Source organism: Pithys albifrons, chromosome 17 (genome assembly GCF_047495875.1).
Source record: "Pithys albifrons albifrons isolate INPA30051 chromosome 17, PitAlb_v1, whole genome shotgun sequence".
NCBI classification, from domain to species: domain Eukaryota; kingdom Metazoa; phylum Chordata; class Aves; order Passeriformes; family Thamnophilidae; genus Pithys; species Pithys albifrons.
This window is the reverse complement of record NC_092474.1, coordinates 10,027,512-10,054,080: the sequence shown is the minus strand read 5'-3', so window position 1 is coordinate 10,054,080 and position 26,569 is coordinate 10,027,512. Positions and strand designations below refer to the sequence as shown.

The 26,569-nt window shown below is 47.7% G+C and overlaps 1 protein-coding gene across 4 annotated transcripts in view; it reads left to right on the top strand.

The window, feature by feature from the left end:
• The window catches only part of ADORA2A (adenosine A2a receptor), a 40,507-nt gene extending 18,668 nt beyond the window's left edge, over positions 1 to 21,839 (top strand). For 3 of the 4 annotated variants that reach the window (XM_071572220.1, XM_071572219.1, XM_071572221.1), the window contains exon 3: positions 5,282 to 10,975. In XM_071572220.1, coding sequence (XP_071428321.1) covers positions 5,282 to 6,242 — 961 coding nt within the window. In that variant the 3' untranslated portion in view covers positions 6,243 to 10,975. Of the gene's footprint in view, positions 1 to 5,281; positions 10,976 to 21,753 lie in introns of those variants that run through there. The other variant, XM_071572222.1, reaches the window with a different exon arrangement.
• The last annotated feature ends 4,730 nt before the right edge of the window (positions 21,840 to 26,569 follow it).

The following is a 26,569-nucleotide window of genomic DNA, read 5'->3' as shown; positions in this document are numbered from 1 at the left end:
TTAATACCTGGTAAAGCCCCTTCTCCTTCACAGAGGACATGAAAGATAACACCAGGTATTCCTGATGTTCATTAGATGAATGGTCTTCATTAAATCAGACTTTCTTCACTCTAGTGAAACCAGAAAGAGTCAAACCTATTTTTCCTTCTTTTTTCTTTTTAACTATTCCATGTCTATTTGTCCTAATGAAGGTAACCACAATATGTGTGTGTGTATTCCACAAAAATAAACTGTCAGTATTAAGGAGGCAGAAAAGTGGGATTTCTGATACTGCTTGGTTCTGAATCCCTCAGTACATAATTAGAGTTACATTTGAAACTATTTTTTAGTGGAGGAAATACCCTCTTTTAAAAGATTGCAATGAGGAAAAATATCTATAGGTGAAATGTAAAAATAGATAAAAACTAATTTGTGAATGTCTTATGGGTTCTGCCTTTGATGTGATTAAAACAATATGTAGAATTTGGTAAACTTTCCAAAAGTTCTCAAGCACTTTGCTGGATTCTGCCAGGTTTGACACAAATATAATTCTCTGCAAGTGGCAGTGAAGCACCCCCATGGAAGGGACTCGGAGCCACTGTTCGCTCTGGGATGAAATCCCAACTGTGTCTCTCCCGTGGCAGGGACCTGAAAACCTGCATGGGAGGGTGTCAAACCCAGGGTGCTCTGAACAAACCTGGCCGTGAGTCACAGCCAAGAACAATCGCTGCTTTCCAGGCTCTGTGGTGCCAGCGAACACTCCCCACGGGCACCGTGCCCAGCCACAGCTCCTGAGCAGGCACTTGGGGAAAGATACCTCAGGGGAAGCACAGGCACCTCTGAGGAACTGGAAGGAGAGCAGGAAACTTTCCTTCCTGCAGCCAAACGGAAACGTTCTCTCAGGTTACCGAGGTCACTGTGCTGGAGCCAGGCATGAAACACGCTGGGCACACAGTGCCAGCTGCAGGAACCTGCTGGAGCACAGGCTGGGCCTCTGCTGAAAGCTGCTTTTGCTACTGGGATGCTCCTCTGGGCAAAAACTCCTAAGGTGCAGCCCCCGATGTTGGGAAGATTGGGACTTGTTGATCCCATGGAGTGGGGATTTAAACTGCAGTTCTGAGGTGCTATTGGGATGTTTTTCTGCCAGCAGACCTGAAGAACAGTCTTCTCAGAGTCTGGGGTGGGAAGAATAGGGGAGGTAAACAGCAACCCTGAATAGAGTATAGGATGTAGAAGGGACCTTTGTGCTGAGAACAGTCTGTTTCAGCAGTTACTTTAATTCTCTAGGGTTGCCTTCTGAAATGCTCATACATGAGCATCTGCACTGGTGAATCAGGGATTTAATGTTTTATTGTCACTTTGAGCCATATGTGGACTTATTTCTCTCCCTGCTCACCATAAACCTTTTATGGCAGGCATTTCCTACATATGCTCATGTTCATGTTGAATGAATTATTGGCAGATTCAGCCTAATATGAGAGAAGAGTAATTTCCCTCCTCCTTTGAACATGGGCATGGCTTTGAAAGCAGTGCCTGTGGTCTGTGGCTTCAGGGGCTGCAGCACAGCTTGCTGTTACCAAGGTTTTAATCTGGAAGCTGACTGTGTGATGAGCAGAACAACTGTGTCTGCCCACTGTTATTGCTTCTGCTGTTTAGACCAGAAGAAATAATGGTGGGCACCTGTGGGATCCCACCCCACCCACGTCTCCACAGCATGAATGGGCACTGGTACCACGTGTCACCTGCAGCAGGGGAGGAGGGTTCTTGACTGGGAATTTTGGGAAAGGGTTGTTTAGGTGCTGGATGAGAAGGTCTTGGTTTGGTTTCTTGCCCTGCCACAGATTTCCTGGATGATCTGGGATTGCCAGTGTCTTTCCTTTCCAGATGTTTGTAATAGGGATAGAATATCTTCCTTGTGGGCTGTTGAGTGGGTGAGTTCAGTGAACAGTGTGTTGTAGTGATTTGTTAAACACCACTGAGCACTGCTGGAGTTCACATCAAAGTCCTTGTTGCTCAGCACTGGCTTTCAGGGGGGATGCAGGAAAGGTGTCTGAAACCTGCTCCGCACATGGCAGAGCCCTCTGGCCAGGATGTCAGTGCTGTCCACCAGAGGAAGGTTTGGAAGATGAGGAGCAGGATGGTTGGCTGGTGAGTTAAGCCAGCTCCACATCCTGCAAGGTATGGAAAGATTTTAACTTCGACCTGAGGACCCTTTGGTTCCCACACCAGCTCTGTCTTTGTCACAGCTCTACAGGTATGGTACAGGAATCATTGTCTCAATGACACAGAGCTTAGGCCAAGGACCCAGAAGCATCATACCCACAGCCCAGTTACTCTAGGCAGCCCAGGGCAGTTGTACATTCACCAGGGACAGCTGTTCTCCTGCAGTCATTTTGCCAGCCAGGTGACTGGTGAGCACCAGGGCAGGGGAGAGTGTTTTGGGGAAAACCACATCTTCACCTTGAGGGTGGAGAGGCCCTGGCACAGGTTGCCCAGAGAAGCTGTGGATGCTCCATTCCTGAAGTGTTCAGGGCCAGGCTGGATGGGGCTCTGAGGAACCTGGGATAGTGGAAGGTGTCCCTGCCTATGGTGGGGGGTTGCAACAAGATGGTCTTTAATGTCCGTTTCAGCCCAAACCATTCTGTGATTTTCATGTGTTTGCAAAAGTGGGGTTTGTTTCCCAGAGGAGGCAGGTGACCCCACCCCAGCCCCAGGGAGTGTCCCTGTGCTCTGCACTGTGTTCTTTGTGTCTGTGGTTTCACAAGAACTCATCTTTTGTGTAGCAAGTCCATCATTTCCAGGAAGCAGCAGAACTGCCTGTGCACAGACAGCCCAGTGCTGTGTGGACACATCAGACAGGCAGCAGTCACCCCTCAGCTGTGCAGAACGTGGGCTGCAGGTGTGACCAACTCCTTTCAGCTGTGCCTCCTGCACACTGCCAGCAGCTCACAGTACAGGAGATGCTCACGGGAAGCCCTGAACTTACCCTGTAGAGCTCTACAGCACTGGGGATGCAGAAGAGTGGCTTTGGCCTGGCTGCTGTGAGCCTGGAAAGATGGTGAGACAAAGCTCACAAAGATGCACACAAAGCCTTCAGTGCCAGCCTGGTGATGTCTCTAAGTGGATAAAAGGAAGGAGTCCAGGAAAGTCCGCCTGGACTGTAATCCTACCTCAGCCAAGTCAGCCAGAGGTGTCCGATGTGGATCCTAGAAATTAGGCTCTCCTAAACTAATCAGCACTTCTCAGGGGGTACCTGGCCAACACAGGGCCACAGACTTTGTCACCAGATGCCGTGAGCTTTCTCTTAACCCCAGGGAGATCCTGAGCAATGCATGATGGACTTGCACTCCTGCACAATACACTGCAGCTGGAAACTGCTTGAGTTAAGTGCTGTTCTGAAGCCTTGTAAAGTTTCTTGCATGGGAATCCCCAGAGGATAAGAGGAGGGAAGAAATGAGGGGGGTGTTTGTCTGGAGCAGTAATGATATGTATTTTTAGTGGAAGGGAAGGGACATCTCTAGTCGTGGGATAGCAGCTGCACAATTTCAAAATTCCTCTGACAAGATGTAGCTAATTCCAGGGCTGCAAGGTTTTGAGGGGTTTTTGTTTAGTATTGTTTTTTGTTTTTCCAATCTTCAGGTGGCTTCACTGCTCTCTTGCTCCCTGAGTGTACATTTCAAAGCACAGATGCTGTTTCTCTGTGTTGATGAGGCCTGAATGTGAGCAGCTCCCTGCCACCACCCATACTGTGCCCTGAGCATCCCCTAAGCACTGAGCAGGATCCACTAATTGCTGGAAAAAATTGCTCCCTCATCTGTGGAAGAAGGATTTTGGTGTATTTTGGGTACTGGGAATTGTGTGGTTGGCTCCTTCACCAGCTCCTTCTTTTTTGGTTCTGAAATGCAGCTGAGGAAGAGACACTCAAGCCTCAGGGGTCTCAAGCCAGGTTTTTCTAAGGCCCATCATCAGGGATTTAAAGCACATGCAGGATCTCCATTCTATACTGTGCCCAGCAACACCAGCCTCTCTCCTCCCCTGTCTTGAACTTGTGTTGGGATAGAAGCATGAACCTGTGGGAGTAACTATTTCATTGGAAGATGGAAAGACTTCTGTGGCTTGTTGTGTTATTTCTTTCAGTGTTTGTTTTCTGAGAGAATCCTGGGGACAGAGGGAGCAGGAGCCCTGGGTAAACAGTGGAGCCCAGTGCTACCGTTGGCCCATCGCAGACATGGGGTCAAGCACAGTGTGGAACCCACGCTGGGCAATGTGGGAATCTGGCCATCTCCTTCCCATGCTGAGCATTTCCAAGGGAAGGAAACTGCACTGAAATGTTAAAGTGCTGCCTCAATTTACATTTTCAGAGGGAAGAACTGGTGGAATCAGCTCAGGACTTGAAGTAACTTGTGAGGCCTTGGGAACTGGCTGATATTTCAAACAAACTGATGTCCCCACTGCACTGTCAGATTCTTACCATGCTGCTTATTGTTTCTTTCAACAGATCTTGGAGAATTTACTGTTAGAGCACTGGCTTCAGCCAGACATCAGTACTTCCACCACTGTTTGGTGTGTGCAGTGCAGCCACAGCACACCTGTAGTCAGAGCAGTCCTCAGCTTCAATTCATCCCTCTGAGAAAGACATGGGCTCTGCTTAGCCAGGCTGGTGAGGAAAACTGCTGACCATTCTCACTTATTTCAGGAAGGCTGGTGGTGCTGGTCTCCCTGAAAGTGCTGTTGTGGAGCAAAGTGAGGTGCTGTGCAAGGCAGTGCCAGCCTGGCTGCTGCACTGAGCCAGCAGGATTTCCCTGGACCAGAACATGGACATGGGCCTGGTGGCACTGTGCTTCTGAGCTCTTTTGTGCTATTGGGTTTTACAGATCTGTTGCAAGACAGACCTGGCAATCCCATGCTAAAAGGCTGCTCCTTTGCCAGAGAGGAGATGCTGCCTCAGCCTTTGGCAGGAGACCCATGGTGGTCTTCATCACCCAGGCTCAGAGCAGTGCTGTTGATTTTCCGGGATTCAAGATCTATGTACATGACTAAGTGGACTGATGGAGTGAAGGAACACAGATGAAAACCGCACCAATTTCCCTCCTTCCCTGTCAACTATTCACTACCTAAAGGGAAGGAGAGGGAAATAGAGAGCAGACAGTGTCACCATGAAGTCCCTGCTATGCTGTGTGGGTGCTGCACAGCAGGTGCCTTTCTCACTGACTTCTGGAACACTGGGCCACTGGAAGGTTGTCTGGGTGCCAGGAGCTTATGAAAAAACACTGGTGTAACTCCCGTGTCCTCTGCTTTACAGGTACAATGGCTTGGTGACTGGCTCTCGAGCCAAAGGGATCATTGCCATCTGCTGGGTATTGTCCTTCATCATCGGCCTGACCCCGATGCTGGGGTGGCACAACCGCGCCCAGATCGAAGAGTTGGGTGCTAACAGGTCCTCTCGCATCAACTGCAGCAACAGTATGGTGGCCTGTCTCTTTGAGGCTGTGGTCACCATGGAGTACATGGTCTACTACAACTTCTTTGCCTGTGTGCTCTTGCCCCTCCTCCTCATGTTTGGTATCTACTTGAAGATCTTCATGGCAGCCCGGCGGCAGCTCAAGCAGATGGAGAACAAGATGGTACATGGGGAACGTTCTCGCTCCACGTTGCAGAAGGAAGTCCATGCAGCCAAGTCTTTGGCCATCATTGTTGGGCTGTTTGCAGTCTGCTGGCTCCCACTACACATCATTAACTGCATCACCCTTTTTTGCCCAAGCTGTCCCCACGCTCCCCTCTGGCTGATGTATCTGGCTATTATCCTGTCTCACGCTAACTCGGTCGTAAACCCCCTAATTTATGCCTACCGAATCAGGGAGTTCCGCTACACCTTCCGGAAGATCATCAGCCAGCACATCCTGGGCCGGAAGGAGCCATTCAAGGCAGGGACAGCCAGCTCCAGGACTTCCACCCACGGGGGGGACACTGAGAACACCACCATACGGATCGGTGAGTACGCGCTGGAGGTGTACACCAATGGAGAGATCCACAGGGACCCCGAAAAGCAGGACTTAAACAAATGCAAAGCTGGCTTGGAATGGCACCAGAACGGAAATGCTCTGGACCTGGAGACAAATGGGCATCTCCCACATTCCTGCAAAAATGGGATTCTCTTTGATGCGTGCCTGAACAGGGAGCTTCACAGCGAAGACCTAATTGATGCCCAGGTGTCTTACTCAGATCTGGAAAGAGTAGCCTTCGCTGCAGCTGATGTTTCCTGATGAGACTTTTGAAGTCTTCCTGGTAGAATTGGTATTTTTGCATTGGTGACCTCTGCCATGGCAGAAAGGGAGGTTGGGGGGCGGGGGGAGAGCTGTGTATTCAGATGGCTGTGGAGAAAGGGGTCCCTACCCAGGACTGCTGGGATGATCCTAAATACGAGACTGGAGAGAAGCCAAGAGACTGTTGAAGTGGACTAAGGAAGGAGGGACACGTTACCCCTCAATGACCTTTCACCAAGAGCAGTGCCAAGGTCGAGGATGGCATTCCAAGTTCAGCACTGGGAGACCCTGCTGATGCAGGGATACTGGGACATCATGCTGTACTGTGTGTCTGTGGTTGTGGGCCAGTTTTGCTGCCTTTACCAACAGAAACATGGCTGGAAGTATTCCCTGAAGGGCAAAGAGCAACAGGGAATGGGGCCTTTTAGTACTGTGGCCCTGCAACGAGCAGAAGGGGGGATAGCAACATCCATTGGTCAGGAAGGATGCCAGGAGCTGCTTGCAGAGAAAAGGAATTTACCTGATGGAAACTCTGGGTACCTTCAACCATGGCATTTTGTCTTTCAGTTCATGTTTTTAAAGCTTATACTGCAACAAGTTGCTCAAATGGGGTTTTTCTCATGTCTTGATAAGGTTACTTTATGTTAAGTTATAAAAGATAGGCAAGAACTTGTATCCATTCCCTGAGTGCTCATTGTCCCGGCTGCACAAGGCAAATACAGCCACTTAGCTCTCCACTTCATCCCACAAATCATGAAAGCAGAGTGTGTAATGTGGGTTTCCCCTGGCAAAAGGGCTGTCAGCAGGACTTGGTGCTGCAGCAGCAGAGCAGCAGCCCAGGCTAAGGGCTGTGTCCCCACGGTGGGGCTGGGGAGAGTGTTGGGTGTCTTCCCTGTCTGTAGCCTGGTGGCATGTCTGCTTTTTCCCCTTGTCTCTCTGCTTGTCCTCCTGAACTCCTAGAATGCAAATTCTTTCCATGGCCCCAAATGTGTGTGCAAGGAGCTAATATTCCATATTTTGGTCATTTTCATCCTCACTCAAAAGGCTGTGGCATCTTTTTCTTCTTTCTTGGGATGGGGAGGAACCCACACACACACCTACCACCTCTTTTTGGAATTCCAATGAGCTCTATTTAAACATCTTTTCTCCTGTGATTTCAATCTTGATGTGCTTTACTGTGAAGCCTGATGCATCCCTGTGGTGCAGAGGCCAACAGAGCTGGGCCTCTGGTTAGAAGATGGTCCTACTCTGAGAAGCTGAAAGGTGTCAGTGGTGTTGGAACTCAGCTTAGAAGATGCAGTTTCTGCTGTAAAAGACAGCAGGCAAATCTGTGCTGCAGCAAGTGCACACACTGATGTGGTTTGTTGCAAAGGTGTTTCACAGCAGTTGATCATTTTCTGTGTCACAGGAAGCCTGGCAGCTCAAGGACTGCAGAAACCCACATCAGCTTGAATTCTATGTGAGGATTGTCTGGTCTTTGTTTTTCAGACAAATAATCTGTGTCCAATACCACCAGCCTTCTGGAGAGCTAGGCAGTAGTGGTCCTTCTGGAAAACTAAAGGTCTAGTCATTCCAGGGATCTGAACCTTATTCCTTAGCTGAAAACATCAAAAATATCAACCCTCAATGTGGCTCTGCCTCTTGTCTGTCCACTGACATTTCAGAAACCAAGGGAAACTGGGTTTTCATACTTGAGGAAGAGCAGGTTATGTCTGTGTGTTTTTATCGCATGTTTATTTTATGTATTGTGAACAATTAAAATGAAAAATCAGTTTTATTCGAGGGGAATTTTGCTTTTGCCAGTGTCCCTGCACCAAGGTGGGGAGTGGTTTACGATGCTGTCCAGGTCTGCAGCTGCTCTGGGCTGGCATGAAGCTTTCTGGGAGATGGATAGAAAGATGTGGCTGCCACCACAACCCTTTGCAGAAAGACAGGCCAGTTTGTAAAACAATAGACTTCACAGTTGAATTGAATTGCTGCTTTCTTGGCACGGCTCTCCCCCCATAGTCTGACGTCAGAGGAGGGGATTATCACTCCAGCACCATTTACGAACACTGAGCCATTTCCCCGGGACTGACGTCACAGGTGGTTCCTCCGCAGGGTGACTCGGGATCTTGTTACTCTTGATCTGTCTTGATGGAGTATTTCTATAGGTTATTTGTGTGATGGCTGCTCTGACCTCCTGTAACTGTGGCAGAGGAACTCGGGAAAATGGGGGGCTGTTCTCTTCAGGCCTCGGTTGGGAGCTGAAATGTTGCTAAGAATAACACAGGATGACATCCGGCCTTCATGTCAATAACAATTATGTCCACAAAGAAGCAGAGCAGGGAAGAAAGTGTGGGAAAATACCAGCATCTCTCATGCTGGAACACACACGAGGGCAGGAGTGGCTCCTGTTGAGCTCTATAAAGGAATGGTTTATCCCACACTGGATCAGACTTCCAGCTGAAGTGGGTTGGTTGCTTTCTGTTGTGTCCTGAGCATCTTCACACTCGGTTATGGCAGCTTCTCGCTTGGTTGCCACAGGAATCAGTTTGATCTGTGTTGATGGACAAACTTAGGATTGTTGCTCTGGAAAACTTTCCTGCCCAACTAGATCACCATGCAAGTTTTTTGAGTTTCCAGATGTCTAAAAATCAGCTTTTGTGTTGCTGCTTGAGCTGCCCCCCGAATGTGTCTGGTCCCTTTCAATATTAGTGATCCAGACATGAATGAAAAGGGTGTGTGAAGGGGCTGGGGAGTGTGTGCAGGAGGAAGGGCAGGGGGTACAGAGGCAGAGGGTTTGCATGGAAGTCTGTAGCCACAGGAAGGAAGGGATGGCAATTCACCACATGCTGTGAGCCTTCTGGCAAACACATGGCTGGGATGGACCTTCAGAAGATGTTTTTGAAGCAGCTGTTGGGGAGAGCATGAGCCTTTTGAACAGAATTTTGGAATTCTTTTATTCTTGTTTCCTAGGGTTTATGATTTTAAGGCTTCCTGCTTTTAGAGTTTGGGTTTTTTTAAAAACAAAACAGTAGGTCCCATCAGTGAAGTGTGCTCTTAGCTTCTTGCAGCTCTCCACTCTCGAGTACCTGCGTTCCAAGCTGCATAGGACCTCTCATACTCCCACTTTTCTTCCAGCTGGAGAATGTTTAGCTGATGAAATGCAACTGTCCTGGATAAACAAATTGGTACCAAGACAAAGAATGGGGTGACTGTCAGGAGAGGCTGCAGAAGACCTCTTTGGGAATCCAAGGTGTGGTGGGTGCAGAGAGTAAGAGCTGGGGTAAGAAGAGACTAATTTCATTCAACTGGAACTTTTTACTTAAAAAGTCTGAAGACACATAAGAGAGATGTGGTGCCTCATTTGGCGCAATGGCATTCCATGAATTTCACCATTCCCTGAAGACTCTTAGGCTCCAGGGTTTATTTGCTTTATAGGGTTTTGGAGAAAGCAAAGTCTGATCAGTTGCCAGGAGTAATTTTATCAAGAGATCTCAGGGCCCTCTCCTCAACAGGGCACTGCTTTTTGTGTGTGCAAATAAAAGCACTTACAGCTGCATCCTGCAGATTTCCTTTGGGAGCAGTGATATTTCAAAGCTCTGTGCAAGCTTGAACTGCAGCTCTTGAACTGAGAAGCATCTGGGCATGGTGGGACAGAAGGGGTTTCCCACTGATGCTAGTTGGTTCTAAGAAGCTTGTTGTGCAGGTGGACTTGGAGTGCCATGGAATAGTCTGAGCCTTTGGTCATTCTTTGAAAAGAGACTCCAGGGGATGCTGGTGGATATAGAGAAGTCTCTCAGGTGTAGGAGACTGGGGGGTCAGGATGGATGGGAAATCATGGTGGTGAAGGAGGATTTGTAGGGTAGGTGTTTGGGAGGATTTCAGGGGAGCAGGAATGTGCTGGGAGGAGCAGGGGAGTGCACAGATGGTGCTGGCTTGAGACCAAGGTGTGACTTGCTGAGGAAGGGTTTTGAAAGGGATGTACAGCCTTACAGCTTTCCTGGTGTCACAGCAGAGGATCTGCCCTGCCTGGTGTGTGTGGAGAGTTGACTTTGTAAGGTCCATATTGACTAAGGCAGAGATGGTTCTTACGGATTGTCCAGATACATTGTGCCATTTCATGAACATGTCCAGGTGTAACAAAAACCCTTCTGCTTCATGAGCATGGGCCCTACCTAAAACCAAATCCATCCAGCCATGCTCTGGGGAAGGACAAACACGCTGCAAAGGTGTTGCAATGTATCAAAAGCGGTTGCTGAGTTCAGCTGCCTAAAAATCAGTTCTCTCCCAATTTGTTTTGGGCATCAAACTGCACTGAGTCATATCGGAGTTTTTATTTTCTAGCCCTGAGCTTTCAGCCTCCTTTACGGTAAAACACATCAGGAGTAACTAAAATCACACCAATGCCTCATTTACATGAGAGGTGAATAACTCTGACATACTGAGAATCCCCAAAGTGGGGCAATGTTGTGTGTAACTCCCCATCTCACTTGCCTGCTGGGACTGTTCACACAAGGCTGTGTTAGAATCAAGACTGGAACCTGCTGATGTGAGAACACCCTTTGCTTCCCCCAAAGTGAAGGAGCTGGAGCTCCCAGCAGAAGCTGGAGTTCCTTCCCCATCCTGTGGAGCAGTTCTCTGTGGTCTGACAACCAAGACACTATGAACACCCTGCTGCACATGCTGTCACTATGAAACAATTACTCTTTTAATTTAAATGTTTTATGATATGTTTGTCAGTTACCAGTGGGGAGGGGTGGGGAGGGAAGGGGTGGGAGAATCTGTGCATGCAAACGTATTTAAAGTGCGTTGACCAAAGGGTTTTTTGAATCTGTGAAGTTTTCATATCTGTGAAGTCATCAGACTGCTGGGCAGTGAGGAGCCGCTGGTGCTGCGGAGTCTGTCTTGGTTACATTTCTTAATAAGCATTAAAATAATAAAAATATATTTGTAAAAGAGAGTGTGAGTGCCTTTGTGCGAGGCAGATCTCGCTACCTGGCCCTTCTGTGTGCAAGTATTTTCTTATTATTTTATTAGCTTTTTCCATAGACTGCTCCTTCCTGAGAGCTCTCCCTGGCACTGCCTGGCGCCTTCACAGAAGAGATTAGCATGGACTAAGGTGACAGTCTCAAATGGACTAGAAGTCCCCTCCCATCTCTGACATCCTGGGTTCTGTCATTGTCATTGTGTGTGGAACATGAGGTAGAGCTGTATCCACTCACACCACTGACAGGAGTGGTGTGTTCCACAGCAGGACCTGGGGGCTCTACAACTGGACCATGAAACAGCTTTGCCAGCTGTGGCTGAGCCATCCCACCCTGCTGGCTGCTCCTCCGAGCATCACCACTCCAGCCCTCTGCCTTGTTCTACCAATGCTGTTCAGGGTGAGGTTGCCCCAGCCTGGTGCCAGCCAAATCAGTCTGGAAATGGAGGCGGGGAATCTGGACACTACCGTCAAACCTGAGCAACGCTGACAGGATGAAGCAGAAATACATGCCAGCTTTTTGCAGCTGGCAACTACTAAATGTGTGTCTGAGGAGGTCAGTGAAAGTCTGCACAATCTAGGAGCACTTGGAATTGGGAGGTTATGAAATCAAAGTTCACCAGATAACCATCAGCTGCTTGTCATTCCCTATTTTGGGTCACTTTGCAGCTGAGCTCGGAGCCTCCTCACTGGAGGCCCCAGTTTGTGGAGAGGTGCTGGCACCCTGGTGCTCTGCAGCCAGCTGTGCCCAAGCTGCTCAGCCAAGAGTGTAATTGAAAAGCTTTTTGATTTTTCCCTCCTTTCACAAACACTGTGCGTTTTGTTCCGCAGCATCAAAGGCCGGAGCTGGGGGAACAATGGGTGTCTGCAGGAGCCCAGCGGGAACAATGTTCGTACCTAAGCAAGAGAACTTGGAAGAACAGGGAGAGCTCCCAGCTTAACAACACAATTGGCCTGATCTGGAAGTCTCTGCTCAGAGATCCACACCTTGGCTCAGTCACCCGCAGCAACTACACTGGGCAGGGCTTTTGCTGTAGAGCAGAGCTGACTGCAGCACTGGGGAACTGCTGGCATTTCTGGCTGGTGATGTGGGATGGGGCTGTGGAGGGTGGGCTTTCCCTGCTCATGGGAGACAATGGTTTTGGCTGAAAAGCTTTTCACAGTATTTAAAGCAGCAGGATCTTCCTTGTCTCTCCTGCCCCCAAACAGGAAGCCTTTGCTGCTACACACACAAGAGCCTGTGTGTGTTTCAAGAAGTTACAGGAAGTTAAAAAGCTTTGAGCACCTTTTCTGAGGCCCTGTGGACCTCACTATTTTCTTTCACAGGAAAGATTCCCCCAGTCTTGCATTTGACTAAAAAGACCAAGTGAGGAGTGAGATTCCCTGTGTGCTCCTTCAGAGGAAGGAGACAGACTTCTGCCATCTTGGAGTGATCCTGGGAGGAATCTACCCCTCTGATGCCACAAATAAGCCCCTCAGATTAGAGGATGTGACTCCTGCAGGTTGGAGTCTCACTGAATAGTAGGTGGAGCTGTATTTCTCCACGACTTCCCAATCTCTTCTCCAGTGAAGAAAGGGGGGCACTTCTGGATATTGGAGATGTTTCCCTCAGAAATGACCCAGTGGATGCGATAGTTGGAGGGGTCTTGGCTGTGAGATGCACCAACATTTCTCTGCTGTGTGACTGCAGAGTCACTGCTGAGATCCTGTGGAGTGGCAGGAAAGTACTGTTCAGATGTCAGAAAATCATAATCTCAGTTCAAGAATTGAGGTTATGTGTAGTGCAGATCCATACTGTGTGGTCTGAGACTGTGACACTGAACTCCAAACCTGGGACTGTGGTTTTCAGGAGAGTCCTGCTGCAGTCCAGAGAGGTGACTGCAACTTCTACAGAGCCCAGGGAAGTCTTTAAACCTGCTGGCTTGGACAGTGATAGCATTGGAGCTGCAATCACCCAGGCTTTGTTTGCCAGGAGCCCTGGGCAGCTCTGATCTTTAGCCTGACCTAAGGCAAAGAGATTAGATGACAGCTCATAATGACAATGAAGAAAATCCATGTGCATGAGATATCTTGCTGTCTCAGCTGTTGATGAGGTCATGGGGATGTCTTTTGGGCTGGTATTAGTCCAGGTTATTACTTCTAAAAGAGAGTTAAGCACATCTCAGCTGTGTGCTTCATGTTGCTGGAGAACTTGCAGCTGCATCATTTGGGTCTTTGGCCTCTGGGCTGTGAAAGCTTGTGCCTGTGCTTTGGGGTTCCCATGGGTGCAGGGCTCTTGTGTGGTGTGGTGATTGCATCCAGGAGAAGAAAACACCTCCTAATAAAGAGAATTGAGCAGATGGTCAGTTCTATGAAGAATGCAAAACAAGCCTGGGCCATCTCAGGGTAAGCTGCACTCATAGTGCCTCTTGAACCCATGTCCTGTTATTGTTGGTGTGGAACTTGAGGGTCTGGGCCAATGAAAATAAGGAAGGTGGCTTGACAGACACAGATTTTATCTTTTGAGATTCGTCATGACCTTTCCAGTGTATAATAAATAAAGTTGACTCAGGAACTGGCAAATGCCCTATAACACACAGTCCTGGTGTTGGGACTCGGCAGAATGTTCTGCTTAGCAATGCACTCTGTTAGCTCTGTTTGCCAAGTTCCTATTTTGGAGGTGTGCTGAGCAGTGGCAGATGCTGGAGCCTTCAGCAGGGCAGGTGTGCTGGACCAGCATCTCTGACCACGCTGATCCAGGTGGGATGAAGGTCGTTTTGAATCCACACTGATGCAACCTGTCACCATCAGGCCAGGAAAGAAAAGAAGTGTCTTGCCAAGGAATGCTGTTTGCAGGAGTGGGAGTCTTGGGGCCAGGAGGGCTCCCATCCTTTCATGTTACTGTATAACCTGTCAGGCAGTCAGGTTGACATTGAGCAGTATTGCTTCCTGTGTTAATGTCTTGAGCAGCCCTGCCATGCACACTGGATTCTATGATATTAAACCATTCCATCATCCAGAGAATGGGACTGATCTCACAGCTAACAAGCTCTGAGACTTGCCTGCTGCTGAGTGACTCCATGCCATCCCATTTGTTAACTGAGGTTGTGAGCAGTCACAGGTTTCCTGAGCCAGCCTTGTGATACACAGGCAGCTGGGGACTGTGCTGCTGATTTGGAGCTGTTCTGTGTTGTAACATCCAACTGTGAAGTTATTCTGCAGGGCCAAAAGACACTGGGGAGAAGAGGGCTAATGTTTGCATTCCCAGTCTCAGAGAGACAACTGGGCCAACTGGGCTGCTATTAATTCACAAGGGTTTTGGCTGATTCAAAGGCAGAGGCTTGAAAGCTGAGCACCCAGAACCAGCACCTTAAAGAAAAGGACAACTGGCTCCCTCGTTTCTGAGGTGCTTGGCATTTGGGAGCAGTCCAGGATTCCAAGTGTTTCCTGCCTTTCTTTATATTCATGCCAAAAGCACCAACAGAAGAGGGTGGGGACAAAAAAAAATCTCAGACCCTCCTCAAGGTCCTCCTCTAATTCCAGAAGGATCAAAATGCTAAAGGTTGCGCTGGAAAAACAGAAACAGTCTTTTCTCCCACCATTGGTAACTCAATGCCACAAGTAGAACTGAGAATCAGCTGCTTGTTCTACAGCTGTGTCCTTTCTGAAGTCATGAGAAACAGCATTTTGATTTCCTTCCAGAGGAAACACACAGTAATATCCCCAGCTTGCACTGAGACCTTTCAGCCTGCAGAACTAACCCATCTAACATTCATCTGCAACTAAATTAAACCCAAGATCCCCTATTCCTTATGGGTTGAGCCAACGCTTGGGAATCAAGGCTTGTAATCAGAAACACTTAGAGCTTGCTTTCACTGAGCACTTGCTTTCCATGCAAGTTCCCTCCCATCCCCAGTTCTACATGTGCTGATGCTCCCTGCTTTCCTGCCACATGCCAGACCCAAAGCACAAAAAGTTTATCCAAGATGCAGGGGCTGTCTGTGCCTTTCCATGGCTCAGCACTCCCTGGACTTTCAAAGGGACTGTAGCAACCACATTCCTGTAGGTTTTTCCTGTGACTGGAGGGAGGGATGCGCTCTCCACGCCAACAGCAGTCTCTGACTCCCTTGCAGGAGGGTCATTCCATCAGCGTGTGGTTTGGAAGTGCTGTGTGAGACACACAATCCTCCGGGGGACAGTTTAGTGCCTCCTTCCCATCAAGAGCATGAGGCTGCACCCTGGGGTCAGGGTGTCAGTGACATGTGGGTAACAGGGACCGCTGAAGCCTGTGTGTCACTCAGGTCTTGGAAGAGGCTGAGCTGTGCCTGCTGCCCAGACAGGTTTGTGCTCTCAGAAGGGAGGCCCTTGAGGACACAGCCAGTGTTTTCAGTGTTTTCCAGGTGGCTGTGGTGAATCCCAGTGCTGTGAACGTGTGTCCTGTCCAGGAACGTGTCCCTGTTCTTTTTCCTAAGGAGACACATCTGCTGCTGTCAGCTTCCAGGTAAGACACACAGGAACCTGCTCTCTCTCAGCATCTGTGGCCTTTGGCCTCTGCTGGTAGTCAGACATCCTAAGGAAACTAGAAGTGACCTAAAGCTCTTTTTTTTTTTGCTAACCTTGGTCAGCGTTGCAGATGGAGAAGTAATGGCAGTTTTCCAGCAGGTGAGACCCTCTAGGGCAGCTAAGCAGACAAGCAAAATAAACACAGGAAATAACATCCATGCAATAAGATAGCTGAGAAAGGAGAGGCTGGGAGAGCTTTCTGCTGCCTGTGTGTCAGGGCGAAGCCCAGAGCTCTCTCCAACAGGAGCAAGCTGATGTTGAACCTCAGCACAAAGGAAGGGGTTACTGCCTGGACAGAGAGGAAAGGAGAGAAAAGGAGCTTTCTGCTTTGTCAGACAGAGCAGGAGTTGCTCTCCAGGGCACAGGGTCTGTAGAATGAAGATTGCAGGTCTAGATATGGGGTGAGTTAGTGCTTTGCTCAGGGCAGAGACTCTGATTAGCTCTCAAAAAGCAGTTCTGAGGGTCTCTGTGTTGTTGGCAATTCTGCTCTGCCTCACCTGCCAGACCCGTTCCCTGAACTGCTCCCTCTGTGTCCCCTCCCCCAGATCCCAAGGGCTTATCAGAGCCTCTACACTGCTCCGTTTATCTCTGGCTGAGCAGTGTTGTGGTGAGGCATCTGCTGGCTCCTTCCCTGTGCTCAGTGAGATGGAGAAGCCACCTGTGGTGCCCAAAATAGCCTCTGCCTGGGCAATCTGATCCAAATGGTGTTGATAGAGCTGGGGGATTCCCATGCCTCATAAAGAGGCTTTTGTTGGGAAGATCTAAACTGAGCTCCAGGCCTTGCCAGCTGTGGAGAGCAGCAGATGGATCTGCAGTATAAAAATAGATGGAAGCAAACTTGTTCTGCCTCTTTTCTTCACCAGCTCAAAGTACAGTCCCAGAGGTGCCTGGCCAGCAGAACCAGAGCAGGGTAGTGGGTGCTTTGCAGCTGCCAGTCTGCCTGGAGCCCATTAGCTCTTGTCAGAGACAGAAATTTATCTCTCCTCAGTCCCATTCCCCTCACAGCTGCCGTGTGGCCAATCTCACAGCTGTTGGCAGCCTGTTCATCCCATTCCCTGGGGCAACACAAGCAAGAGAATGGGGCATGTCTGTGAGAAACCATGTTTCTAAAAGAGGTATTAGTCTGTGGCTGTGTCCTCTGAGATCTGTGTACAGCACTTTAGGAAATGTGCTGAAGACTTGCACCAGTGTCAGGGGCTGTTTCAATAGCTGACTGGTCGATTTTGCAGCATCCAAGACATCTGCGTGTTGCACATGGATGCACATGGAAATGTCACCTATTCCCAATCCCAGCTACAGGGGAAGCATTTTGGAGTGCTACAATTCTTCTTGTTGCTCTAAGTGATTTGGCTGCTTATTTCAATGCCCTAAGTTCATACCAAAACTCCAAGGCTTAAACACCCTCCAAAGGTATCAAAGGCTCATTGTCTTTGGTCTCTCATGTAGATTAAAAGGTGATGTCCCCTATGGATACCTCCAGGGCCTGTTGTTCATCCCAGCACTTTCCATCTAGGATCAGAAATTTTTCAACTCTAAAAGACAATGGGTTTGGTGCCCAAAAACAATTGTGAGGCTGCACCAATATTCAGAGCAGGCAGGACATGGTCCCTCTGCATTGCACCTGCACAGCCAGTGCATCCCCCCTGTGTTTGCACAAAACCCCTTCCCAGCAGCCATCCCCACTCCATCCCCTCCTGCCAACTGAATAAGGAGCATGGACATGTCTCCTGAACGGGCTTTCTTAGGGCACTTATTGGATACACGCAGGGCATCTTCCTGTAATGAATATTCCTGAGGCAGGGTAATTGAAGTGAATTTGCATGGATGGGGGGCAGGCAACAAGGCAGGACTGCTGGCAGGAATCATAGAAGGAATAGAAGAAATCCCTTTACTTCCATACATTCAAGTGGGTTGTGTCTGTTTGTGCTCTCCAGGTTCTGCCTGACCTGTGTTTTGAAGGTGGCTGCACTCTTCCTCTCCTCCTCACTTGTTTGGGGTGTTATTTTCCATTTTGTCTTATGAATCTGTTCTGCACTTCCTTTCATTTTTTGCTTTTTGTTTCTTTTCTGGTTTCTTCTCCTCTGCCCCATGTTCTCCTGCCTCCTGAAGAGCTGCATGCTCTGTTGGCCATCCCTCTCCCCACTGCACCCAAGGACAGCCTAGCTGAGTCCTGGGTATTTCTTTCAGAGAGACACAAAAGAGCAAGAAGGGAAGGGGAAGCAAAGAATGGCATCATTGGGAGAAGCCAGGTCAGAGCATGAGAAGCTGGAGGAAGGGCTTGGGATTTTTTCTGAGCAAGCTGACTTGCAGAGTAGAGCCAGTTGCTGTTCCTATAACTTGGGAAGCACATGGTGGGGTAAAGGTAACTTCTGGAGCCTGGGGATTTAGATTTTTCCTCACAGATCTAGAAACCCTGCATTGACAGAACTGCAGACAACAACCCATGGGTAATGTGCCAGTAAACAGACCAGGAAGCATCTGCCCTGCCTCCCAAAAGTGTAAATGTGACATTTCACCTCTGCCTGTTTCTGGTTTTAGCTCCTTCACCTTTGGTACTTACAGAAATGTTTCAGTCACGGAGTTGATGGGATTCAGCTCACAAAATGCCTGTCTCATCTCTAGTGACTGTCACGAGAGGTCTCCACACTTCCTGAGGGAGCTCATGTTCCTGAGGGAGCCCTCATGTTCAACAGCTGGAGGCTGTCCAGTGGGATGGAGCCTTCATGGGAACTTTCAGCAGCACTGCATGAAAGGTGGGACCAAAACTGGTGGCTCCATCCGTCCAGTCCAGGCCTCGCTTCCATGTCCACATCTCCAGTGAAACTCTAGATGCAAACCAGAATCTGGACTAACTGTGTTCTGTGCCTGCTGTTTTGTGCCTGGTGTGCTCTGTGCAGCACAGCAACAGGAGCAACCTCCCAAACACGGCCCTTCTTGGGCACCACCTTTGGGCATTAACTTGGTGTAACAATTCAGCAGCATTTGAATCACAAATGCAGTGTGTGTTTATTGTATCTCCATTTTCCCAGGTTTACCACGGAGGCTCATTTTTACTTTTGTTTTTGGTTGTTGAACAGGATGCTGGAGCTGGAGGACAGGAGCAGTGAGTGCTCCCTCTGCTGTCTGTGGGTTTCCAGGTTCCCCTCTCACATCAAATGTTTTGCCAGGCTGGAGATGACACTGGACACTATTCAGCTTCCAGCAAAGGATTCGTATCAAATATATTTATTGCTGTTAATATGCAAGGCCCAAGTCTCACAGTCCCCTGTGAGTGGCTCTGCTGCCTTCTGTGGCACCGCAGTCACAGCCTGTGGGTGAAGGTGAATTCAGGTTTGGACTCTGTAATACACCACTGAGGAGGGATGGATGTTGCACCTCTGTATTCAGCAGAGAACAGACTGGACTGGGGGACACTCATGCAAGTCACCTTTGCTGATGAGGTAACACCTGAGATGTGTCATCCCATGGGAGGCTGGAGGAAATTAAATCTTGTTCAGTTTCGGGTAGAAATCTCAGGTCTGTAAAGCAGCTTGTCCTGTGGACTTCTCTGGTTGGTTGTTTCAGGCAGGTTTCTCCAGACTTAAAGGAGACAACTCAGCTGTCTTCACCAGGATACACAACTTGACTCACCACAGGACTAAGGCCCTTAGGGAGGTGCCAAGAAGTTGAGTTGGAAGGGGCAACGACAAAGGATTTTTAAAATCAGTTAAGCAACTTAAGAGGAAAAGTGCCTCTAAATTACTCTGAATGTTGGCTTTATTAAGCTGATTAGCCCAGGTCCTTATTTGTTTTCTGTAGCCTGAAAACATCCTGCCCAGTTGAACTGGACAGTGCCTTGCCAGCGTGCTGTCACCCGCTCTTGCTGGGTGGCAACTCTTCCCTTTGCCTTGGATTTGAGTGGCCTTTCACTTCATGTTTATGAGGCCCATTTTTTATTTTGGAGGCTCTTCCCCTTTGCTTGCTTGCTTTGTGTGGTGTTTTTCCCCAGCACTGCCCCTCTGCAGGCCACATTCTGGAACTGTGCTCAGGAAGACATTCCTGTGTTTCTCTGCTGTCACATAATCGACCCTTTGTTACGGTATCTCAGTTAGCTCAGGTGTCCCTGAAGGATGAGCAGCTGTGGTCAGGAGCAACAGGGAAAACCCTGACTGGGATTGTTCACTGGCCTGGCAACTCATAAAAGTGCTATTTTTCTTCACCTCAGTTAAAGTGCTAAACAGTGTCCCTGCATGCACGAGACACTGAGGCTCAACAACCCAAGGGGTTCATTGTTAAACCAGGTAAGTCATCCTGAGAGGCTGGGCATTAGATGGCTTTTAATGCCTTCCCCTGCTTGTCAAGGACCAGACAGTGAGATGTGGCAGAAGAGTCCATAGCATGAAGGGAAAACTGACCCAGGTCTCTGCAGAGGCCCAAGAATAGCCCTGGTGCTTCCTGTGTCTGCTTGATGCTGAACCATCAAAGACACTTTCTGTGGATTAAACTGAGCTTTCTACATTTAAGAAGGGAAATTACCTTAAATTTTTGTTGTTGTTGTTGTTAAGCTTGGCTCTTGCTTTGTTAGCAGCAGTATCTGTTACACAAGCTAAAAAAGAATATAGTGTAAAAACAAAAATCAAAGGAATAACAGAAGCAAGCACTAATTTGATCATGTCTCTGAGTTCATCCTGACCATGTGGAAGCTGTGAATTTTAAGCAGACAGCTGAGAAACAACATGGCAGTAATTTTAGAAGTTTTCTTTGAGTTTATGAAAGTAAGAACATACAGCCAAGCATAGGTGGATGGGGGGAACCGAATCCCTGGCAAACCAGAGGAGGAAAGAGGGAGATGTCGAGGTCTGAACAGGAAAGGGTTATTGCCTGGGACATAAATATCTTGTCTAATGCATAAGGAGATGGAAAGGTGCATAAAGGCCACAGGCACATCAGTTATTTGCAAATTGCACTAAGTCATTTCTCCCTCTGCCCAATTTCAGCCGTTGTGTGCAGCAGGCAGCAATACATGTGCACACTGCATCCATCCATCCATCCTCATAATAGCTGGGTTAGATTGCACAGGCTCTAGGAATATCATTTGCAGGCAGCTTTCATTGCTGATCCAGCCTCTGTCCAGTAATCCGTGGCTCCAGGGGCTGGACTCATTTTGAAACTGGTCAGTCAGAAGGTATTTTTATGCTGCTGCTTCTCTCACCTTTTTATTCTATTATTCTGCTAAATCACTGTGTTGTAAATAAGCATTTTTGTAGGACTGGTAATTCAGGATCTTGTGATTCAACATTACTGGAGAATGGTTCTTGGTACCTGTAAGAAGTGAGGAATCTTTGCACTAAGAAATCTTCTAGCCTTGGAGAGAACTTGCACTCCAAAAACTACAGCTTTGTGTACTCAAAGCTTCCCAGGTAGTTTGGTAGTGGTTTGTTTCTAAAGAGATCTTGCTTACAGTGCAAAATTACACTATGTTAGAAGGAAGCTTTGAAGACCTGCAATCATTAACATGAATTTAAGGCTACAGAAGCATGGGCCAGCAGATAGAATGGTTAGGGTGTCATTTTTTTGAGCACTGAATTCAAGGTCCCAGTGAATCCCAGAGTGTTGCAATGCCCCAGGACCTCAGCCTGAGTGGATGTTGTTTTGCAGTGCTGAGCAGCCCTCGGTGTAATTGCTTCTTCCCTCCCAAAGCCTGAACATCTGGATTTATGGTGACAAGAGCAATCCAGCAATGGAGAGCATGAGAAATGGTACCCCTGTGGATTAGAGGAGAGTCTGGATATGGTCTGAGTCACAGCACATGTGAGAAATACTCTGGCTGCCCCCAGCTGTCCCATGCTGCAGTACCAGCCCACTGCTGCTCTCCTCTGCTGGAACTGCTGCTCACAGCAACGGCTCCTCAGCAAACACACCTCTCAAAGCCCCTTGCCATCCTCTGTAAATGGTGATTCATCAGCCACCTCTACCATTTTTTCCTAACATCAGTTGATTCGTTACCTTTCTGTGTTTTAGGTGCATGTCTTAATTTTCACCTCCCCCTGCCCACCTCTGAAGAACGTACAACCTGCGTGTTACAGGATCATAAAAACTCTACAGATGGAGGGGATGCAGCAGCAACAGAGGTGAGCACTGCCTCTTCCTGGGACAACTAGGAATTCTGGTGCCTCTTGAAGGAGCCATACAGACCCTACTTATGCATCTTCACCTCTGCTTGCTTTGATGCTCTGCAGAGTCAGGGGGAGGAGGTGGATGGGTAGGTAAGCAAGCACATGTTCCTGGCTGATCTTTCTGGCTAACACAGGAGGAGGCTGTGCTAGAAGCCCTTCTCAGGGCACAGCCTGACTTGGTGGAGGCTTTTAAAAATACTTTGTTTTATTCAGTTCCTGGAACTGAGCTGATGCTGGTGATTGTTATGCCAGGACCAGGAGGAATTGAGCTGAGCATCAACATGTTTGTGAGTGACACACTTGTGACTGCTTCCCATTGTGGAACAAAGGATGTAAAAGGTGAGCAACCAGACAGGAAAACATGGATATGAAACTTTTGCAGGCTCCCTTTTGCTCTGGAGACCAACTCAAGCAGAGTGTGTGTTGGGGGAAGATGTGTCACAGAACTGTCTTTTGCCAAGTAGTGCCTTTTCTTCTGCCACCAGTGATAGACAGTTCCTTTACTGTCCCCCAGTGCTGTGAATAGCCCATCTGATCAGTTAGAGATTTGATCTGGGCTGGCTGTTCATGGGCCAAGTGCTGTCCAAGCTCTTTATCCCTGCATGTCCCAGTTGTCCATCACACATCCCTGCCCCACTCACTCATTCCTGTGCTCCTCTCACATCTGTGGGTGACCCATGTCTCGCAGATGATCTGTCCAGGGAACATGTGCTATGTTTTCCTCCTGTTCCTGTGACTCTGGGGATGTCTGTTCTCCCACAAATCCTGTGAAAGTGTAGGGTGTGAGGTAAGTGGAAAGCTCCAGACATGCAAATGAAGGGGGCTATGTATTATTTACAAAACCACTTATTTCTGGTGTGTAAAAGAAAGGGTCTTTCTCATCCAGACTTGTTTCTTGGAGAAAAGCAAGAGCTAATGCTCATATTGTTGCCAGTGATTAAGTATTCCCTCAGGAGATCCTACATATACCTTAAATGAAGGCTCACTCGTTTGTGTGCTGGCTGCCTCCATCCCTGCTTCCTCTGCCTCCCTGTCTCTTTTCTCCCATCTCCTTCCACCCCTACCAGCCTGAAAAAGCATCTTTTGAATAATCTTTGTTGACACAAGCTGCCTTAGTTGTAGTTGCTGCAGGGGTTGGGAAGGCTCCTCAAGCAAAGAATGTTCAGTCCTTGGGGTCATGGAAAGCAGCCAGGAATTTCTGCTCTCCCATTCCCAGGGGCATGAGGAGCCCTCAGAGGAAACCCAAAGGTGACCATTTCCTCAGTTTAAATGTCATTGACCTGAACTGCAGATGTTTTCTAAGACTTTTTAAGATCAAGGGGGCAGTTTTGGAAATACATCAAGTATCTTGATGGAGGATCATGTCAAATTATAGAGTCCTACAAAACAATATAGGAAACTGTTATTTGAAAAAAAGAAAGCATCATCACTGTCTTTTTCAAACCTTTGGAGTTTTTTTAATTGCACTTGATACATGTGTGCAGCTTGTAAGTGAGAGAGCTGGATATTAAATGGCCAGATATCATTTCTTGCAAGTCTGAACACAGAATATCAGGATAGGTAGGCCATTAGCTGTGTGCTAACTGAGGAGAGTGTGTTACTCACAAGGAGAAAGGAGGTGACAGTGGGACTAAAGCTGCCTCTTTTCTGTAAGGGTGATATCTTAACAGCTCTCATGGGAGGAAAGACATGTTCAACCTAATAGGATAATGGAATAATATGTTGAACATATCAGCTTTGACACAGACCATCTGGTGGCTGTAGACACAAATAACCTAAGGAAAACAAATTTGAAATGTTTCAGGAAATGGCTATATACATGCAGAGCACTGGGGGGGCAGGAGTGTGCCTGTGTGTAAAAGGAAGAAGATAAAAGCCCCTCTCTTTGGCAGTGGGAAGAGTGTCTCACTCATTCCTGGAAAGGACTACATTCCATCCTTAATGACATTTGGTCTATAAATTCAGTACTGTCATCTGCTCTGGACCCACAGAACTCTGCACTGTGAGCTTGGACCAAAGGTCCAGTATGGAGTCCAGTTGGTAAACAGAAAAATCCCCCAAACCAAACAAAAACCCCCTCCCTTCCTACGGTTACTGTTAGAAATTTGCTCAGAAATTGTTGGTATGGAAACTATTGCTCAGCAGGAAAATTATCTCCACCAGTAGGTCATCCACAATCTCTTCCCTTCCTTCTTTCTGCTGACTTTGTGTTTCTGTCCCATCTTGTCTTCTCATCTCTGTCAACTGGTTTAAATTCCAGTCTCCATAGCCTGCTGGCCAGAATGAAATGGTTAACATGGACTTTTTATTTATCTCTCTCTTTTTTTTTTTTTTTAATCTTCATAAAACCAGTTTTCCTGTTTTGGAGCCCAATGAGATATCTGTGTGGAAGGTACTTATTCTTCTCAGGGCTTTGATTTCAGGCTCTCTGTGGACATCAGCAGATGCTATTTCAGCTGCTCCATTCTGTTCACAAGTGAAATATTTTCTTTCAAAATGAGAAAAAATAGGAATACACTTTTCTTACTAGCTGAAAGCTCAGAACCTGAACTGGAGCACATCATGCAAACCACAGCCAGTTGGTGGATGAATGTATGACCATGTAGGCAATACAATTCCTTTATTCTTTCTTGATGTCAACCAAGCCAAGACTTACATGTTGTATCTTCAGACAACATGTGAGTCTGCTCTGTGTGTACAGCCTGACCTGCCAGATTTCACTCTTGTATGACCACCACAGTGTGATAACCCACTTCTGCTGTGGTTGAGAAAACATAACACAACTGAAAGGATCAGTGGTGCTAAACTGCTAACGAGCCTTTGAAAGAGCTGAAGATATAGAAGACCTCAAAGAGGCCAATCAAGCCTCCCCTTCTCCTCTTGGTCACTGCAGATCCCTCTTGCCCTGGTACACTTGTGCTCTCTGTCTGTCTCTCTCTCTCAAGTCTTCAGCTTGTGCCATGACAAGTCCACAGGCATTTGTATGGGCTCAGGAAGGACAGCAGAATGTGTAACACTCTTCATAAATGCAGTTTCCTCCTTCCTCGTTTGCCAGCAGCATGTCAGCAGCAGGGATCACTTTCCTGTGCAGCAATGGCTTTGATAAAAGGTACATTAATGAGATATACTCCACTGATGAGTTATTTCTGGCACAGACAGAGCTGGAAGGAAGTCAGCATTACACACAGACACTCTTTGGCCTGGGAAGGTCTGAGAACCCTTTAAATACTTGGCTCAGAAATGGTTCTTTTCCTTTTATCTAGGAGATTTTTCCTTTCCTGTTAAGTTAATTAAACTTCTGTTTTGTCTTCCTCATGCCCTTTTGCCAGCATCCATGAAGACACTAGTTCAATAACCATCATTTCTAGTGTCAGGCTTAGGTTACTACTGTTTGTTTGCCAAGTGCAGCTGCAACTGTCTGCCCAAATTCACATGTTGCTGTGAGCCAGAGATATTGGCCCTCACTGCACAAACGTGCCACTGAGGCCTCACAGCATCCCTGCCATGAAGTCCCTGTGTATAAAACCCTGGAGTGCCTGAGGTCCTGAGAGACTGTGCTCCTGTGTCTGGGGACATGGATCAGTTCACTGGGCAAGTGCAGCTGAAGGGCTGAAGCCCCTTTCCCACTTCTTAGCACAAAACTGTGCTCCCACATCATGTTGCAGCACAGGGATCCCACAGATGCTCCTTTTCCAATTCCCTTCCCTGCCACCCACCCCACTGTGCAGCCCTAGTCAGTGGGAGCTGTGGGTTGAGTGGCTTTGGTGAGAGACTAATGGGGAAGCATTTTAATATGGAGAATGCAGCCCATGCAGTCTGCACTGGAGGTCCTTTTATATAGTGCTTGTATGAGAGATCTAGCAGGTTTTCCATAATAATTCCAGTGGTGGGAAGGGTCTCATCCTTTGTGAGAGACAAGCCTGCCTTATTATAATTTCCTCATTCTCTGCTTGAATGCCTTCCCAGAAAAGCAAGGTGTTGATTGTTAGTGGATGTTGCTGTTCCTTTTGTGCTGTCAAGTGTAAGACTAAAGATTAATGTATCCCTTTATTGACTGCTGTGTGCAGGTTTTTACCTGCCTGAAGAATATTCAGTGCCTTCCTAAAAGTTATCCAGAGGCATTCAGAGAGCAACCTATGGAAATAAACCTCTTCACGCTCCTGGCTGAGTTTCTTTGAACACCATCAAGCCCCAGCCCCTGTAACTGAGAGCCAGAGTGGTGTATTGATTCATTTAATACCCCTTTGTCCCTGCCAAGCTATTACCCAAAGCTCTCACCTACAAAACAATGGGTTTGGGGCTATCTAATAAGCTCACTGGGAATAACTTGTAATTTTTTTGATGAAATAATTTTCCAGTGATTTTTCCCCTTAAGGGCAATGTAGGGCTCTTGTAGTCTGTGTTTGGTTTTAACTTGGATGTCCCTGGAGTGGCTGTTTGGGATTACTTTACAATCGGGTTTTTATAGAGGGTTAAATGACTGAAAACTTGTCCTTTTTAGAATTCCAAATAAGCTCCCATTACTTTCTATGTGATATCCCTATCAACGCTACCAAATGCTTTTCCAAAGTTCATAGGATTCACATAGAGCTTCCACTCAGAGGGGAACTCCTTGAGGATTTCAAAGTTAACCCTGTGGTAAATTCAAGTCTATCTTTCTC